The 19,118-nt window shown below is 38.8% G+C and overlaps 1 protein-coding gene across 3 annotated transcripts in view; it reads left to right on the top strand.

The window, feature by feature from the left end:
- The first annotated feature begins 5,218 nt into the window (after window positions 1–5,218).
- LOC136257207 (uncharacterized) overlaps window positions 5,219–19,118 on the top strand; it is a 181,438-nt gene continuing 167,538 nt past the window's right edge. The window contains exons 1-4 of one of the 3 annotated variants that reach the window (XM_066050284.1): window positions 5,219–6,282; window positions 9,141–9,282; window positions 11,120–11,183; window positions 11,359–11,605. In XM_066050284.1, the coding sequence (XP_065906356.1) occupies window positions 5,311–6,282; window positions 9,141–9,282; window positions 11,120–11,183; window positions 11,359–11,605 (1,425 nt within the window). In that variant the 5' untranslated portion in view covers window positions 5,219–5,310. The remainder of the gene's footprint in view (window positions 6,283–9,140; window positions 9,283–11,119; window positions 11,184–11,358; window positions 11,606–19,118) is intronic. The other 2 variants (XM_066050282.1, XM_066050283.1) reach the window with 2 other exon arrangements.

Genomic DNA, 19,118 nt, shown 5'->3' on the forward strand with positions numbered 1-19,118 from the left:
GGAAACTGCAACTTACAGTTGGAGTGGGGGGATCGAACCTGGAACCTGCAATTACCAAGCCAATGTTCTAATCGGCCAGGTTGGCTATGTCGCTTCACCTATACTATACGGAAACAGCACAAAGCAGGCATTTGTACTAATCAAAGTTCAAATCCCAACGTTATCCCATGTGCAGCGATAACTGGTAAGGTTACAGACATTGGTTGGTAAGCTTGGTTGATTTGTAACCACCTGATAACAATGCCATACATTATTAGCTCAAGGCTCAATCACTACTTAGAGTCCATGTAATGAAAGTGCTACTTGGCATACACAACTACCAGTACACTATACTGACTACTTATTACTCTAAGTATTTAACTCACTACTCAGTTAGTTAGCATAGCTACACAATTTGAGTTTTATAATACCTTCCATGAAGCAGAAGCCAAGACATAGGGTACTGTAGCTTGAGGTCACCTGCTACACATATCCACTCCACTGTAAACAAATCTTTAATAAAGGTCACTCAATCGTCATTGTTATGCAGAAAACTTGTTGACCACAAAACGGCTTGTGCGGTGATCACGTGACAACCCAGTTTCCTGTATTACGTAATTTTGTGGTTGAGAAAGTCTGTACATAACGAGATTGATTAGCACGTGACCGTGCGAATAGCCTCTCCGTTTGTAATAAAACGCATTTAAAAACTAAGTATATAGTTAGGTAATAAGTAGTAGTATATGGTGTAGTTTTCAGTATGTACGTGTGTTATGTTCATAATTATTGTTATTTACATAATCGAAAAAAAAAAAAAAATTAAGAGTAAAAAATGCAATTTCCTACGTACAGCTAACCAAGATGTCGGTGCTCGCTTGGACATCAAGGCTTCTGGATTCTGGGGTTCTCGGTTTGAACCTACTTTTTTTGATGTTAGAATATTTAACCCTTATGCCCCTTCAAACCGTTGTAATCCCTATACCGGCCAGCATGAAACTTCGAAGCGCCGTCAGTATGAGGAGAGAGTGCGAGAGGTGGAACATGGTAATTTTAGTCCTCTTGTTTTTTCAACTTCTGGAGGCATGGGTGCCTCCACCACTGTGGCTTACAAGCGCCTGGCCTTCCTCCTGTCTTGTAAGTGGAAATCGCCGTACTGTAGGGTGATGAGCTGGCTTCGCTGCCGTCTTCAGGTTGGCTTCTCCTTATTGCACTCTGCCATCATGTGCATAAGGGGTTCTCGCTCCTCCTCTGGTCATCTCTTTAATGGTCATTTTCCAGCATCAGTTGACCTTGCACTGGGGGAGGGGCGTCTTGGGGCCGTTTCCTTTTTTCTTTTTCTTTTCTATTCTGTGTTCTGTAGGTTCTGTTTCAGTAGCTCTGTAGGCGTAGGAATAGGCTAAACCCATTTTATAGAACATCTTAGCGTAGAGTGTGGTGGATGGGAGTGCCAACTTGGGCCGGTTCTTCCTCGGGTTCTTCTTTCTTTAAAAAAATAAATTATATATAAAAAAAAATAAAAAACGCAAGCTCCAGAAAAAAAAATTACGCAAGTTTTTATTGCCTCACTGGTGAGCGAATTAAGCCTCCAATGGATACATCCTGGGCATCATCGTGTTCGCCTGTTCATAGGAAGTACAATAATCTTTGTTTCATCTCCATACACGAAAGGATTTCAAAGTTACAGACGTTTGTTTACGTTGCGGTTACGAAAGAATTTACCGACGATCGTTTTTCAGTGAATTTGCCTTCCTTCTCGAACACAGAAGCATGCCTGGGGAAAAAAAACTATTCCCTAGTGGATGCACAAATTAATGGCGAACACAATGAGCGAAGATTCAATTCCGGACGTCGTTGTATCAGTAAGTTATGATGGTTTATGTAAGCGCCTGTAAATTCTTTTCTCGATAGCTTCTGTACATATCAATTTATTTGCTCGTCCGGCTGTCTAGTGCTGTATGTCCAACGCTACTTAACTTAGGAAGCTGAAACTTGGCTAGTCCATTCCTCTGTCCCTGTAGAAAACATAGAACAAATAAAATCTATTTTGAAAATTGTGCGGATATCGACGGTTTTCTAAAATTAGGTCGCATAAATAATGGTGTTTGTTACTATAGAACCACTTCAACAGACTAGTGATTAAGTGATAAGACTGCCAGAATGTAGTGGACTCCTTTGAATTTGAAATCCTAAAAGTATTGGGAGGAGTTGCTTAAAAGCATGCAATTCTGAGTGTTACGTGGTCCTTTATGTGAAGCTCAGTTCGTAGCTTATACAAAAACATTTATCAAAATACTAAACAGTTTGCAATACTTGCAACTGTGATTGAAAAACAACTGCAGAGTAAGCTATCTTGTATTGTATTTAAAAGAGTTGAATTGCTGCTATTGGTAAGTGATTTAAATTCTGGTTTGTCTGAGGATAATCAAACTGAAGCAGCTAGGTAATCATATTGCTTATACGTATACAAACACAGACAATATGAACAGTTATTGTAACCTACGTGTTTTTATTGTAGCCAACCAACCAGTAAAGACATGTACAAATTCATATTATCATCTACTACAGTCAAGCTCTATTCCACAAATCACCATGGCAATTATTATATTTAATACAGGTTACTGACCATAATGTAGGCATTAGTGTAGTTACTGCTATACTATGACAGAACCAATGATGAAGCATACCAAGATTAAACATGGCTGGAAGAAAGTGGCAAACTATGTGGAATTGATATACACACTATTTATAAAAATACAACAGAGTTGTGTGAAAGATGCTTGAATTGCAGCACTAGATACTTTGATACAAAACTGGCTGAGTACAGATCAGGGTAAAGCATTGCAAACATTTATTAATGCACTAATATTATGGATATCAGGAAATTGTAGCAGCTAATAAGAAAACAATTGAAGATGACATTCTAAGTCTTTCTTCTTTGATACATTTACACTAGCTTTAACATGCATCACACAAGTACATTTTAAAAGCAACAATTAGTATATCAATGACACAAAGAAGATCGACTATTAGGGAGAAGCCCTAATCCTAAAAAAAGTATCAGATCTAGAACAGGTCTGCTGTAGTTTCACAGGTACAATTGCTGCAGAACAATTTCACTTGCTAACAGCTATGTTCAATATTATGATAAAGTCCTTTGCTCAAGGAATAGCAAATGCTCGATATCTTACCTGCTATGTGTAGCACTCTCATTTGTATAACATCACATGCAAAAACTATAATATTATATCAACAAAATACCTACATTGTCTACTATCATTAATAATACTGGTCTATGGAGAACGATAGGTATGCCATAATGGGCAAAGATCAGTTTCACTTAAAAGGTCATACAAACTTTCATCACAAAATGGTGCCACTAGTGACAAAGTGAGAGCCGACATTAAAAAGTTTTCTATTAGAAAATTTCTGTAAGCTTTTTTTTCAAATAATCTTCTGGACTGCTTGAATCCAATTCAAATTGGAACTCAGCATAAATATTTAGGGTCAATAGCTCTGGAGAGTTCTTAACTAGAGTGATGATTCCATCAACAGTGAGGGAGGAGACATTCAAAATGACATGTACTAATCTACCATGAACAGATACTGTCTCCAGGAAGATGTCTGGGATTTTATAATATGTTGAGTCAATGTAGAGTTGCTGTAAATTGGTGGTTGCAACTGAGGAAATGATCTGTGGGAAATAGTCAAATGACAAAACCATAAGATCCTTGCAGCCATTGAGAACATCTTCTATAACATTTGAATATCTACTAGATATCCTATAGTACTCAAGTGCCGGGAAATGAAACAACAATGACCATTTAGTGTCTGTATCAGCAACATCTTCACAAGACTTGCATGCTTCTGAACGGTAAAATGATGGATTCAAAAAACTCTAATGCTTGCAAACTGGCACATTTCTGAAACAAAGGAATCAGGCCATTGTCATCAGTTCTATGACACAATAATGAATAATACAGTGGATCATGGAAAACACACACATCCATTGCTAAATGTGTAAGCTTCATACTGCCATACTTCCCACAATCTTACATGACCTTCTATATATGAAATTTTCTTTAAGTTTAATCCACGCAATCCAAGATAATGACAGGCAATCATATATAGACTTTCTAACCTTTTCAAAACAGTCATCGTTATTCTCCAATTTAAGACATTGAAGCAATGGGGCATGCAATGGCCAACTGTTCCAAGTGTCTAGAATTAAGCAAACCAGAATTTGCAAAATTAAACTTGGTAATGCAACTGAGCGTACTGACCACATTGATCATTGGAAGAGAACAGTCATACATGTTATTAGCTTCGTGTTCTACTTTATGAAATAGTTTACCATTATACACACAGTTCGTTAACATCATCTCACCTATGCCCAGTATGCCAGTCACTATTGTCATAGACGGTACGATAACTGTTTGTCCTGGGCCAATTTCCATCTGAAAATCATATAAAGCAGGGAAGAGGTCTAAAGGTGGTCTCAGTTTGTAGTAATGTGATGTGTAATTTGATAGCATAGAAAAACCCATCTGTAGTATCGATGTAAAAAAACTTCTTTCAATCTGATTCTTGGTCAAATTTTGCATAAAAAAGTTAAAATGAATAGGAACACAATCATTCCTAATTCAATCCTCTACACACGATGAATGGTATTGTTGTGGTACATGTACTGTAGATTCTTTCAACCCATCAATCTCTAGTAATGGCTTGATGTCACTACTCAACTGTCTAAACTTGCCATGTGCTCAACAGATTGCCAGTTCCTCTGAATCTAGTTGTTGGTGGTGTGTCACCTTGTTACAGTTGGACAACATCTGGATGAGTACCGGTGGTGTTACGTCATATGGAAAGAATCGATCGTTTAATGTACTCCACAAGCCTTCAACACATTCGTCATTGAAACTTCTCTCGACGGTTCATAAAATGGTCACATAAACTCACCGGCTCCACAGCGATGGCGTTTCACTCACTATTCAAAGTTTTCTTGAAACGAATCGCAGTTTCATTAAACCGCGTACGTTTGGTAAAAGAGTCATGATATAAACCAGCAGGAAGACTTAACATGTTGAAGGATCTTCAATGCCAACAATTTCCTGGACAATTACACACCTCTTCATGCATCCAAGTCGGCTTGATCAATGATCACTGCACTTTTGATTGTGGGTGCGTCACTCTATCCAATAGACTTGCCGGCCTAGCGAATGACATCATTATTGTAAACAGCTCCTGAAATGTTAATCCCCGCATGATTTCCAGGAATCACCAAGTGTCATTGTATGGTTTTTGGAACACTGGCAGCACCGTAGAGAGTCAGTCATGATGTCTAAGTCTTCCTCAAAGTCTTCGCAGTACAGAGGAGTATGGCTCTCCCCCAAGACTGCCAAAGAACAGATCGGGCTGGGAACCTATGGGAAAGTGTTCAAAGTGAATCACTGCGGAGCCACTTGCACAGCTAAGGAACTCTACGTTGCTCCCAAAGGGTTTTATGGGGCAAATAATTGTGACGAGTTCCTAAAATGGTGTCGAGTAATCGCGGATTTACGACACCCAAACCTAGTACAGTTCTTTGGTGCTAGCCTAAGTGAAGGCACTTATAGACGACTTCCATTACTGGTAATGGAAATGATGGAAGAAAGCTTAACGTCTCTACTGGAACGCTGCTCACGTCCTGATTCAAACACACAACTAGGGTTCAAACATAAGTTATCTATTCTGTTACATGTATCACATGGTCTGCTGTACTTGCACTCCTATAATCCGCCAATTGCTCATTGTACACTATCATCAAACAAAATTCTCCTAAATCATTCAGGAACAGTTCAAATGCAAGCTAAAATCAGCGACTCTGGAGTAGTCAATCTGATACAACCAAACACCAGTGCTAACACAAAGTTTCCCGGAAGGGAGTTTTTACCACTGTGGAATGTCACTCACTTTACTGTACGAAATGATCTCTCCCTAGACATATTCAGCTATGGTGGAATAATGCTACACACCGTTACACAAACGTGGCCAAGACCGTCTGCCCCTAAACACCATAAAACAGGAGGAACTGATAGTTTTGAAATTGCTCGACGTTCAAAATACATTGAAATGATCAAAACTGATGAAGTTGATTGCCTGGAGCTTAAAAATTTACTGAAAAATTGTTTGAATGATTCTTCCCATCTTCGACCTGATATCAAGTTCATAGCAAAAAGACTTGAAGATATCGTAAATAGCCAAGCAGTCTATCCTGATAACACTTCAACCGGACAGCATTGTGGTGCTAGTCATGTCACTAAGCAGGTAGTTTAATTGTAGCTGTCACATAATTATATAAAAAAAAATTAGGAATTTTAAATGAGAGTAGGGACAATGTAGTACCACTAAAAAGTACTGAAACAAGCTGGATCAGAGTAGCACGTAATGTTCAGATACTGTAAAACAATAAGAAGTGAATATCCCCACTGTGCTATGGAGATTAGACGCACAATAGCGATAGTAACTGGACATTACGTACTAATCCAATTCAAATTGTTTTAGTACTTTTTATTGCAGCAGTACTACATTGTAGTTAATTTTCTTATCAAGACACATGGTAGTGTCGTGTGGCCCAAAAAGCCGGCGCGCCACACCGTGAGTATATTGACAGGAAGAAAGAAAATGTAATTTTCACACCTATGTAGCTCTGTGATCCCTTCTCCGATTGGAATCAAATTTGCTACATAAGTGCTGGCCAGGTAGGGGAGTCTACATACCAAATTTGAAGAAAACTGCTCCAGGCAGTTCTGAGATATGAGTGACCAAAATGTCATTTTAATTTCTTTGTTTTTTTCTTCTGCTTTATTTCGCACACTTTGCAAAATCTGCCATAAAACACGAATGCATGCTCCAATTGGGCTGAAATTTGGCACACTTAAAGGGCTCATTACAACAGATCTCAGTACCAACCAAGTTTGGTAGGAATCCGATGAACATTCACGGAGTTATTACCGATTATTCGTGTAAAATAAGGTCGAAGGTCTGTCAGCCCACAGGGTAAACCCCTTGAAGGAATGAGCTGAAAATTGCTATGAAGATGGAGTAACCATCATAGGAGTGCCTTTTTGTGGTTTGAAAAGAATCGAGATAAAAGGACCATGGAGATATGACACAAAACCCAACCTGCGTCACAATTACGGGATCTATTTTTATGAATAAAAAAACTATTAGTTTTCACACCTATCAGGCAAACCGCTTAGAGTAATGAGCTGAAAATTGTTATGTAGCTGGAATAACCATCATAGAAAGTACTTGCAGTAGTACAGAAGAGTCGGATTGCAAAACACTTAGTTATGATTCGAAAGCGAACTACTACGTGTAGAAAAACGAGATTGAGATACTCTAATAGAACAGTCACCCTAATAGAGCATTCAATTGTCAATATACTCTAATGAGTATGCAGAAAAATTTGGAATTTTCAACTAGAGTAGGGACCATAGCACATCAATAAAAAGTACTGAAACAAGCTGGAGTAGTGCACGATATTAATTCACAGTAAAACAATAAAAAGTGTTATATCCCTACTGTGCATTTCCATTATGGTATCTTGAGCACAGTAGGGATATAACACTTCTTATTGTTTTACTGTGAATTAATATCGTGCACTACTCCAGCTTGTTTCAGTACTTTTTATCGATGTGCTATGGTCACTACTCTAGTTTAAAATTCCACATTTTTCTGTGTACTTGTTTGTTAAATTTTTTTGTAAATAATAATTATGACTGGTGAACCCACGCATACCGCATCTGAAATGGTGCTGCGCGCCCCAATTATCATCTGAAAAGTGAAGTATCCAATATGCTTCATTGTCAGCTATATATGTTCAACCCGTTACGCAGGATTTCGAATCAAGAACTGTTTGAAAAGCACCTCTGCAATCCACGCATACCGAAAGAAAGAAATGGTGCTGCACGCCCCAGTTATATAAATCATTGTCTGAAAAGTGAAGTATCCATTACGCTTCGTTGTTGGCTATGTTCAACTGGTTACACAACGGTATACTGTTTGAAAAACACCTCTGATATCAAAATAGCCACTATGACAAATACAGACTATTTCCGTTATGAAAGGAAGCTATCATGTGCTATCGCCAAATTGACACTTTTCGCTGTCAGCAAAGATGAATGGGACACAAAGGAGGACACTGGTAAGTCCATGAAGAATGCATTGTATGTACTGCGGTATGCCAAAAGGCACCTGTCGGGCTGAAGGAATGTCAAAACAGTGAAAAATCAAGCCCGTAGCCTTAGCCGTTATCGAGTTACACTTGTCTGAAGGCAGACATGGGGCCAAGTACATTTAAAAGTACTTAAGTAAAGTACAAGTACTTTTGAACTCTCCAAAGTACAAGTACAAGTACTCCTGCAGCAATCAATGCAGCAATCAAGGTAGTACTTAAGTAAAGTACAAGTACATGCTGGAAGTACTTAAGTAAAGTACAAGTACGTTTTGCTGTAGTAAAATATACACTGTATTCAGTGTATTGTAGTATGTAAGTGTGCCTAGAGGGGTTGATACTTTCAGGTTTTTGTCAACCATTCTCTCTCTTAAACTCTTAAAATGCACTGCCTTGAACAGCAGCATTGTTTTTGTTTGCTAGAAAGCTATGACATCATTAATCGTGGCAACATGATACATAATATGGTTGGGGAAGGCAGTAGAAGAATCGCAAGTAGTTGTAAATTGCACCTTCATACAATTTTGTTATTCTCATTGTACACCCACTGTGTACAAACTACGTACAATGTTTGCAGTACTTACAAGGTCTAAAGGCATCAGTCAGTTACTCAGTCAGTCAGTCACTAGAAAATTCCGTTAAATAGATTTTTTTTTTAAATTCTGTAGCAAGTTGTTGGAAGTATGTCAGGTTGATCTGAAAGCTTGTTTAGGCTTAGTATTACCTAACCAATACTGCCTCATCTTCGTCAGGGAAAATTGAGGCTGCTTTTTGGGTGATGTTACGTATTTTGTGGGCCATGCCTACTCCTTCGTGTTCCCTACTATACAGTACTATTGTACTGTGTACTATACAGTACTATTGTACTGTGTGATTTAGGATTTGTATATTTCATGTTGTACATATATTCCCAAGAGTACATAAAAACTTGTTTATTATTGTTTAGTCTTCTAAAGTGGCTGGTGATGTTTGTCAAACTGATCCACATTCAGCCACTCCATCATTGTGGAAAATTCCAATGAATAAGCTAGGGGGATTTCAGCAAGCATTTCGTGAATTAGACAGGGAAAACAGAGGAATACTTTCATGTAAGAAGTTAAGTGATAGCATTTCTAAGAACTATAGTAATGGCACATTGATATATATGGTGATTACAAATCGTTGTATTTCTATAATATTGCATTGAATAGTAATTACGTAAATACTGTCATATACCCAGGCAATGTAAATTAGATTAACAGATAGATGGATTGTGACCAATACATTAGTACATCTGTGGTTGATGGCTTCATGTAGCTAGGTAGAGCTACGTACATATAAGAATTCTTGTGTACCTACATGTGTAGATTAAAGCTACACATACATGCATGCACATACCATATGCGTGGTACATTTGGCGATGATTTTAATTTGGTGGTTTGGAGAATTCTCTGCCAATCGCCAAAGAAAATCACCACTAAACTTTAATTGCTATCATTATATGATTCCATGTTCTGGAGTACATGGCATTATACAAGTACTTTAGGAGGGTAAACAAGGACGAAGATGACAAGAAACTACCGGTATTACCTGTACCCAAGTGGATTTAAATGGCTGATGAAGCTGTAGCCAATGCTATGGAATTGTCGAAGTCCACAGATAGAGGAAAGTGTAACATTTACTGAGAGCTCAATTTAGGAAATACGCTGTGGACCACGGCCTGACGAAGCTGCAACTCATTATAGTTCACTATGGAAGATCCAAATCAACGAATCAACAGCCAGGCGGTTAAAGTCAAAATACTTAGTCGCATTAAACAAAGTGTGTGAAGAAGCATCTACGGATCCAAAGAAAGCAGGAGAAGCAGTGACAGTGTAGAAACTCTTGAGCCAAAGGAGAGGAAAAGGCCCTTGAAACTTGGTGAGGAAATGGACATTGCTGTCCAAGAGTATATTGAGTCTCTTAGATTGACAGGCACTGTTGTTAATGCAACTGTAGCGATGGCAGCAGCAGAAGGGATTGTAGCAGCAAGAGATGTAACCAGGCTTAGGCAGCATGATGGACATTTTTGTGGTGGTCATATTAATAGCACCAAAAGTTGAGCTAGGTCTATTTGATTGAATAGGATACACGAAGAGAAAATATTCAACAGCAGGGAAAACTACAATTTCAGAATTTGATGAAATTGTTGAGACTCACCATCTTGCTCATTTGTTATTAGTACATCTTCTATACAGACAACCTCTGGCTCTTGAGCTGCAACATCCTTTTGCTTTTTACTAGGATGTGATTCTTCCTTGTTGTCACTATGTTCTCCATCTACTGGTAATTTTCTTTTTTTGGAATTCCAAAGCGCTTGGCAAGTCTTGCTACACTGGACAACTGGGGGTTAACGCCAGTGAACGTTAGTTTACATGGCATGTCGAGGCCTCCCTGTCTTAAATCTGTCGAGTACTGTCTCGGTCCTATTACAGTACAACAAATTATTCCTCAACTCCAAAAATACACTGCAAGCAGCAGAAATCTTTTGGGGCACGTGGCCGTCAACCATGAGTGAATCTGAGGCAGCTGGTTTCGATACTGCCACTGCAAATGGATCATTTCTGTTTCCACTTTCCTGGTGGCGAATTAATTCTCCGATAAATGGCGTTGTCACACTTTCATAAACATGATGACCATGAACAACTTTTTCACTCTTGTAGGACTCCATACTCTCACATAATCGCGAAATGTTTCGTTAAATTAAACTAGCGTTTGCCAATCTCCATTGTTCTCCTTTTTGTCAAACTAAATGTTCACCATGCAATCTCCATTCTTCTCCAATTCGCCAAATTAGATCACCAAATGTACCATGCATACGGCATTAATAGCAGCACATTTGTACAGCATTAAAGATGACAGTACATTTCTTAATTAAAGTGTATATTAATACATGTATGTATGCAGATGAAAAGATGCATTCAGTGCTAAGTCAGCTGCAATTGGACAAAGCCAATATTTCCAATATATGGTATGTATGTCAGAATGGTTTTGGTGTGGATACTATATGTACAGTACGTATATGCATGCTATATACCCTTGAATGTAATATATCAATTAAAAGTTAATGTATCAGAAAATGTATTTACTTAAGCTATAAATTTCAGTAATCCTATTGATGCGATTGTACTATATTTCTATATTAGGAGACTATTTGATCAGAGTGGTGGTATCTCAATCAATGAGTTTTGTGCAGTTATGTGGCTTGCTGAAAAGGTCATAAAAGAAGGTATTTCTGTTCCAGATACACTACCTCATGAATTGCTTATTTCTTCCGGAGATAACAGTGGTTCTAATACTCTGTTATGGAAAGAAAAACAGGAAGTTGATCTTGAGAAAAGCAACAAAAAATTAGAACAAATGAACATAGAGTTATCCAAGGAAATTAAAGAGGTTAATGTTATTGTATGTTTTGTGCACAGTTTGCAGGGAGTTTGAAGCTACGTATGTACATACATGTATTATAAAATTAATTATGGTACATACCGCTGACAAATGCAATATCATTTCATGTGAATGTGACTGATTAGAACTCACTAATTAAAATATGTGGCACCCATTTCGTTCACAAGTATTCATCCCTCGAGTGTGGCATCCATTTTATTCATGACTGCTTGTACATCCCTTCAGCTCAAGGGATGCAGACTTGTGAATTAAATGGGTGCCACACCCTTTAATTAGCAAATTTTTTAATTGCTCACACTCATGCGAAACGATGTTGCACTTGAGTGGTAATGCTGAGATGTATTGAGAGACTATGTACATGGGATTATACATTTATTTGTAGATACATACAATGCCATTCAATTTTGTTGAATTTATTGATTGATAGTTTATCAACAAATTTTAGAAGTTCAAACTATTATCTACAGTGTATTAGGGATCATAGAGGTTTGGGCTTTCTTGCCCAACATTATTGCCCAAAAAACAGCAGCTTGACAATGTTGGTTAGACATAGCAAAACTCATAATGTCTTCGAGCAACTCTAAACCCTTCCAACAAATTTCTGTGAAAAAAAAAAATTTCTTCAGACTGACTGATTAACTAACTAACTAACTGATGCCTCCAGCCAAGCATAACTCGACAATAGATAAGACCTTGAGCTTGATTTCTTCACTGTTTAATGTTGCTTCATCCCAAGATGTGCCTTTTCACCAACTGCAGTACATATATGGCCGGATCTGCGAAATCGCACAAGCCTAATTGACAGTATAAAGCATTGAATACATTGGGTGAAACACTTGCATATTATTGAAAAAAATCCATAAATTTTTGAACGCCTCTTTCATAGTGAAAGAAGGGAATAACAATAAAAACCTGGATATCACCTTATTCGCCTACTCCAAAGCGGTTGGAAAATCTTTGTTTTGTTACAGTAGACCCAAGGATATGGAAGTTATGAGCGTTTGTTTACATCACGTCAAAGCAATCGTATGCAATCGATTTTTCTTCACAAATTTTGCCTTTGTATGCAGTTAAGGAGAGTGAGTAAAGGAAAAACTTACCCAGTAATTGATTTCCCAGTTCATGGCGTATATGATGGTGAAAATTGTAGCTCCGTACCTCAATCTGTTGGTAAGTTGCAACTGTTTTTGTAAGCGCCTGTAATTTATTTTCCCTATACTTGCTGTAGAAATTGATATTTCTGTTGTTGCTACTTTGTAGGGGCTGAAACTCCCAAAATTATTGGCATATGGAGCTGAAACTTTGCCAGTCGGTACATTTGGTTAAATAGATTATAAATATTTAATAAACAAGAATTCGCAAAATATGTGATTAGGTCCTGTTTTCACAGATCCGGTCACATATAACACGTATAATGAATGGACTTCCCTTTGTCTTCCATTGTGTCCCAGTTCTTTTTGTTGATAACACAAGAGGGTGATAGTGTAATATGGCTTCTGGTCTGTGGTTGTGTTTATTAGCTATCACGTTTATTGCTTGTATTGTCCATGTTGCAGTGACACTTCTTGTGCTGTTCTTCATTTGTAATGTTGTAGAATGGGTGGAACATAGCTGAAAGCAGAGTGGAATGGTTGCTTCACTTTATAGTAGTTGATTGTTGGAAGAAGTGTTCAGATGCAAATTTATGGCATGCCTAGTACCATTCTTTTTTTGATGTGGCATTCATCGGTTCAGTATCCATAATTATGTTATTAAAGTAAACAGACAAGTTGAAGGAAAAATTCTTAATTTTAGATTGGACCAGAGAGATCAAAGAAGAAAGTTATTAAAACAAGGGAAAAGCTGGAAAGTAGTGAAACAAGTGAGGTTGTCTATATAATAGTTAGATGTCAAGAACCAGGGTTCTACGGGATTTAGAAAACTCGAAGGCCCTGGGCTGTAGCGCCCGAGTGCAGTGAGGGCGCTACTAAGTGCCTGAGGGTTTTCTAAATCCCGTAGAACCCAGTGGTTCTTGACGTCTAACTTCTTTAGACTACAACTCGTTACTGTATCTTGAGTTGACAGCTGCTTGTAAATGGGAAATGTATGGCTAATTACTAGAAATAAGCCCTCTACACCTCCCTACATGGCGGGACCTCAGCGTGGCTGTTGCTACCCGTTTAAACGCCCATGCGTTGCCAATGTTACAGGCGCGTGCTATGTATCGAAGTACTGGACTCAGCAACTGGACTACAACTCATTGTTGCTGTTGTTGTGCCCCGACAGCTGCTTGTAAGCAAGTAATGTAGTGTTGATTAGTACAAACAAGCCCATTACACCTCCCTCTAATTCAGTATGGCTGTTACTAGCCATTTAAACGCCCATGCGTTGCCAATGTTACAGGCGCGTATTTATCGTATTTCATATCGCCTCAGAGCGTGGTCTCTATTGGACATGACCGTGGCTCTACGAGATTTAGAGACCACGTTTTCAGCCAATCAAATTTCAGTATCAAACTTGTTGTAGTCTAAATACTTGCAGGTGTATTTCCCTAATTTGGTCATGGTATAAAGTAAAGTGTAGGGATTATTGGGCCTGGGAAAACCGGTCTTATCACTCATGACGGCATATTTAATTCTACACCAAGAGCACAAAGCCACATGAATGAGCTATCAAATTTCATTATCAAAATCAGCTAGACTTGAGTGGTCTGCTTTTCCCAAACACAGTGGTGTATGATTAGTCTGAGGCCCTAAAGGAGTTCAGGCCAACTTGGGGATGGCTGTATGTGATTGTACAGCTCCGTGGTGTTGAATAAAGACCTGTGCTGTAAATTTCATTTCATTATAGCCAATTTTTGGACCTGAATGGCTCATAACTTGGCCTAATTCATTCCTATGGCTTCTTTCTTAATGTTTATTGAACAGCCTCTTGCCCTTTTCCGACCCCAGTAGCTACCTATTCCTTTTGGAGCTTGCTTGATACAATCAGTATTGAGTCAAAAACTAGCAGGAAACTTACAGTAGCTGTTGGCTACTTGTACAGCAGATGCTCTAAAAGGTAAGGAATTGGTGTAAAAAATGTGAAAATTTGCTAACTGCAGCTTCAACCATTTGCAAAGCTACAACACCTTAAATATTAAAACATTTCTTGACACTTTTAATAGGTAATAAGACTGGTTTTACCAGACTGGGTCACAAATGTCCATTAGTATAATATGTGAACCGCTGAGCATAATCCAGTCATTTTGCACATTCCTTGAATTCCATTTTATTGCTTCCCTACTTTCTACAGTAACAAAGGAGTGGATAGCCAAAGTTTGAATTTCCCAGTATGATGATACTTGTGTACTAAACTATTTGTAATTACACCTGTAAATAATTGCAGTAGACTTACGTACAAACTTACATAGTTATACAGTTAATGTTTACATAGTAAAAATCACAAAGAAGTTACCATACAAAGAGTAAAAAACAACAATTGGTAAAGCAATCATACATTTTACTTACTGACCAATTTATTTTCTATATAGTTAGTGTTTGTCAGATTAAAACAATGTCCTATGCATTATGCTCATCACACCAGATTCTTGACTGTCTTTGTTGGTTGTCATTGAAAACACTAGTATAAACTCAAAGAATCATCATTCAGCTTCAAGAATACTAATGAGTAACAAACCAGTTAATGTTGGTCACTCATCTATTCTTTGGAGTGAAAGGTATCTTGTCCTTTGGTGCTATGAGTAATCTTCACCTCCCACAAGCTGTTGATTGTGGAGGTAGTTTGGTAAATGTATGGGGTCTCGGCTGCCTTTGCAGGATAAAATTCAACTCTGTTTTTGTAGCCAAAACGTGAATGGGTTCTTTTGGTTTAAAACAACAGATACTTGGGTAAGATGGAATTTGGTATCAGGAATTGCTTATGTTCGTCTGAATTCCATGTACTCAAGCCATAGAAAGGGGGACCATCAAAGGAAAGTGGAACAAGTAAACTATTGTAAGGAGAGGTGTTATTTGTATTGCATCTTTCCAATTAGCCATCTCAGTGAACATAGTTTTTTTTTTTGCCACTTCCTTTTTTTTTGAATTTTCTATAAAATTTTATTATGTATGTACATATGAAAACTAATATTTTGTAAACACATGCTCATAAATACAGTACCGCTCAAATGTAACGTCGCACTTGCGCGACACTCGTGACTCGTTACTCCGGCACTCACACTCTACATTTGAGATACTAGCATATACCTGCGAGAGCATGGCGAGGGATGTATAATCGCGAGTTCCAACTCTCGAGTGACTCATAAATACAGAGGCTCGCGAGTGCACTATAAATGCTGACTCGTACGCATAGTGAGTCGGCATGGACTCGCCGAACGGAGTATTTACTATAATTTTTTAAACCGGGCTTGAAGGACTTCCCTTGGCTACCACCCCCAACACAAAGAAAGGCACATGCTGGACAGTGTTTACTACAATGGTAGCTCACTCTTTGTCTCACTTTCACTCTTTACAATGAAGCAAATCGCTGTCAAGCCCTCTTAAGACATTACAGGCTTTGGTGATTGAATTCGTAACTTAGGCGATTGAAATCATCGCTCACTGCAGTTGGCATTAGAATTCGTCCGTAACAAGATTGGCAGCTGGAGAAAACGAGATATAGTAGCTGCTACAAGACCTTGTTCAGGTACAACTAATGCAATAATTCTTCAGTTACAACTTCTTCAACAACATCACTACGCCATTTCGATGAGCGTGGTCACTCGCGAACAACGTAATTAACTTGTCAAACAGCTATTAGCTTCGTGTACAACCAGCTTCATTACCTTCTGAATTTACCTTCCTTCTTGAATACCGCTGAATACTTCTAATGTCCACGTGGATTTCCTCTTCTCGTAGCCTGTCGTGAATAGTGGCAGGTTTATACCCCAGGCGACTAAGAATTATAGCTCGTTTTCGTGTTTCCACTCCGGCATCTCTACTTTTCTTAATGCAGCGCACTGGCTAACATTTCTCTATTGTGTACTTCGACCTTTTCACTCTCGAGTACTTCAAATGTTGAGTCACTCGCTCTAGCCTGCTGGTCTTTACTCTCGTGCAGATAAAGTCACTCGTAATTGTTGCACTCTCGAGTGTCGCGCAAGTGTTCCAGGCTCACGATTCACTCGTGAATCGTACAAGTAAACTCGCCACTCGTGAAATAATGCGAGCGAGTGCGACGTTACATTTGAGTGGTACTGTATGCACATATGCTTTATTTATTTATTTATTTTGCTATATGTGACCTAATTTTAGAAAACCGTCGATATCCGCACAATTTTCAAAATGCATTTTATTTGTTCTTTGTTTTCTACAGGGACAGAGGAATGGACTAGCCAAGTTTCAGCTTCCTAAGTTAAGCAGCATTGGAAATACAGCACCAGACAGCCGGACGAGCAAATTATTTGATATGTACAGAAGCTATCGAGAAAAGAATCTACAAGCGCTTACATAAACCATCATAACTTACTGATACAATGACGTATGGAATTGAATCTTGGCTCATTGTGTTCTCCATAAATTATTGCATCCACCAAGGTATAGTTTTTCCCCCAGGCATGCTTCTTTGTTCGAGAAGGAAGGCAGATTCACTGAAAAACGATCGTCAGTAAATTATTTCGTAACCGCAACGTAAACAAATGTCTGTAACTTTGGAATCTGTGTGTGTGGAGATGAAACAAAGATTTCTGTACTCCCTATGGACAGGCGAACAAGATGATGCCCAGGATGTATCCATTGGCGGCTTAATTTGCCCACCAGCAAGGCGATAAAAACTTGCATAATTTTTTTTCTGGAGCTTGCGTTTTTTACCCATAGTTTTAAAATGCGTTTTATTACAAAAATACTGTTGTGTGTATATCGACGGTTTTCCAAAATTCAGTCACATATAGGGTTTGTACAGATGAGAATATAACAAGAATTCAAAATAGGATCCTTGGTTGAGACCGCAGTTCTTCATGATTGGTCACCAACGTCTTTGAAAACTTGGCAGGCTCTGTAGGGGATGTAACACTGGTAGGTGTCGCTTTTCCAGTGACCTGACATTTTGATTTGACTGTCAGGGATCCTGGCTTGTATGGCTGAGGTAGCTACCCCAATCCGGACTGTGGGTATTATAATGCTTGCAGTCCAGTTGAAGTAAGGAGTTCAGTGCTGAGCTAAACATTTGGCGAGTAAGGCCCTTGCCCTCCTTCGTCACAAAAAGAGGCCTGGCCTGGCCACTTCTCATGGCTAGGTATGACAGTATTGCCTTAACTGGGCAAATTCTACCATCTGTCACTCCCATGTAAAGGTGTATGCCCCTCCTAAAAGAGTCAGTTTTTGACTGTTTTATGGTTACTTGTAGTAAATGAGGATTGTCCCTGCTATTGATGGAAATGTCCTTGACAGGATAAATCATATGAGTCAGCACTAGGGATGGTAAATTCACTGACCCGTAGGAAGCCAAAAAAGCAAAGCAACACATTGCCCAAAGCATAATGTTTAAGTATGATGATTTCTTTTTGAAAAGGAAGGCTTGTATCTTGCGAAGGATCTGTATGGTGATTGGAAGCCATATTCTGGAAAGGTAAGTGGATTGCTTCTTGTCTTTTAATGCCCTTTAGGATGAGTTGAAGTCGCGGCATAAGCTGCTGGTTGAATTTGCTGTGCAGGCCCCGCGTAACATGCATGTGTTGCACGGCAGAAAGGTAGACTTTGATGAAGGCATGCGAGATGCCAGCAGTTGTCAGGTGTGTTGTAAACAATATTAGAGTGGACTCAGTTGTTGAAGTCACCTGAAATTTAACCAATTTGCAGAACTTGACATATCTTTGTTTGCCTGCTGAGTAGGTAGTCATGGTTGATGTAGCCAGGCCTGCTGCCAGGAACTGGTGAGCTGAAGCAAGGAGCCGACTGCAACCTGCGGAGCATATTGGAGGAGTCACATGTTCAAGTAACAAGGATTATGATTGTGCAAATAGTGCTTAATAGTTGACATGATATTGATAATAATAATAATGACAAAGAGTATCAGCTGAAGGTGTGTGTGTACAGTGGTAATACAACTATGTCAGACAGTAAGCATACTATATGTGTGAATGTTTAATCTATATTCTGTTTTTGAAGTCAATGAGATGTGGTTAGTACATCCGGACAATGCTGATTGTACGGTTGAAGTGATGCAGAAAGGCACGAGAAGTCTAATCAAGTCGTTTGGGAGATACAATTCGTAGAAGTAAGGCTGGAACTTGTGTTGGTTTGTGGGCAGCTTGAGGGTGAGAGCGTAGGAACTGGGTTTTGCGGTTTCCAGATAACATATCAGCTGCAGTGTTAAGCACCCCAGGAATATGTGATGCTGAAATCCTGACTTCAAAGAATGCGGAAAAGAACCATAGACATCTGAGCAAGTGCATGACTGTGGTCCTTTAGATGACCCTTTATTGATGGCATCCACAAGGCCTTTATTGTCACACTTGAATTCTATGGACTTTCCAGGTAGAAGA

Source organism: Dysidea avara, chromosome 6, assembly GCF_963678975.1.
Source record: "Dysidea avara chromosome 6, odDysAvar1.4, whole genome shotgun sequence".
Lineage (NCBI taxonomy): Eukaryota > Metazoa > Porifera > Demospongiae > Dictyoceratida > Dysideidae > Dysidea > Dysidea avara.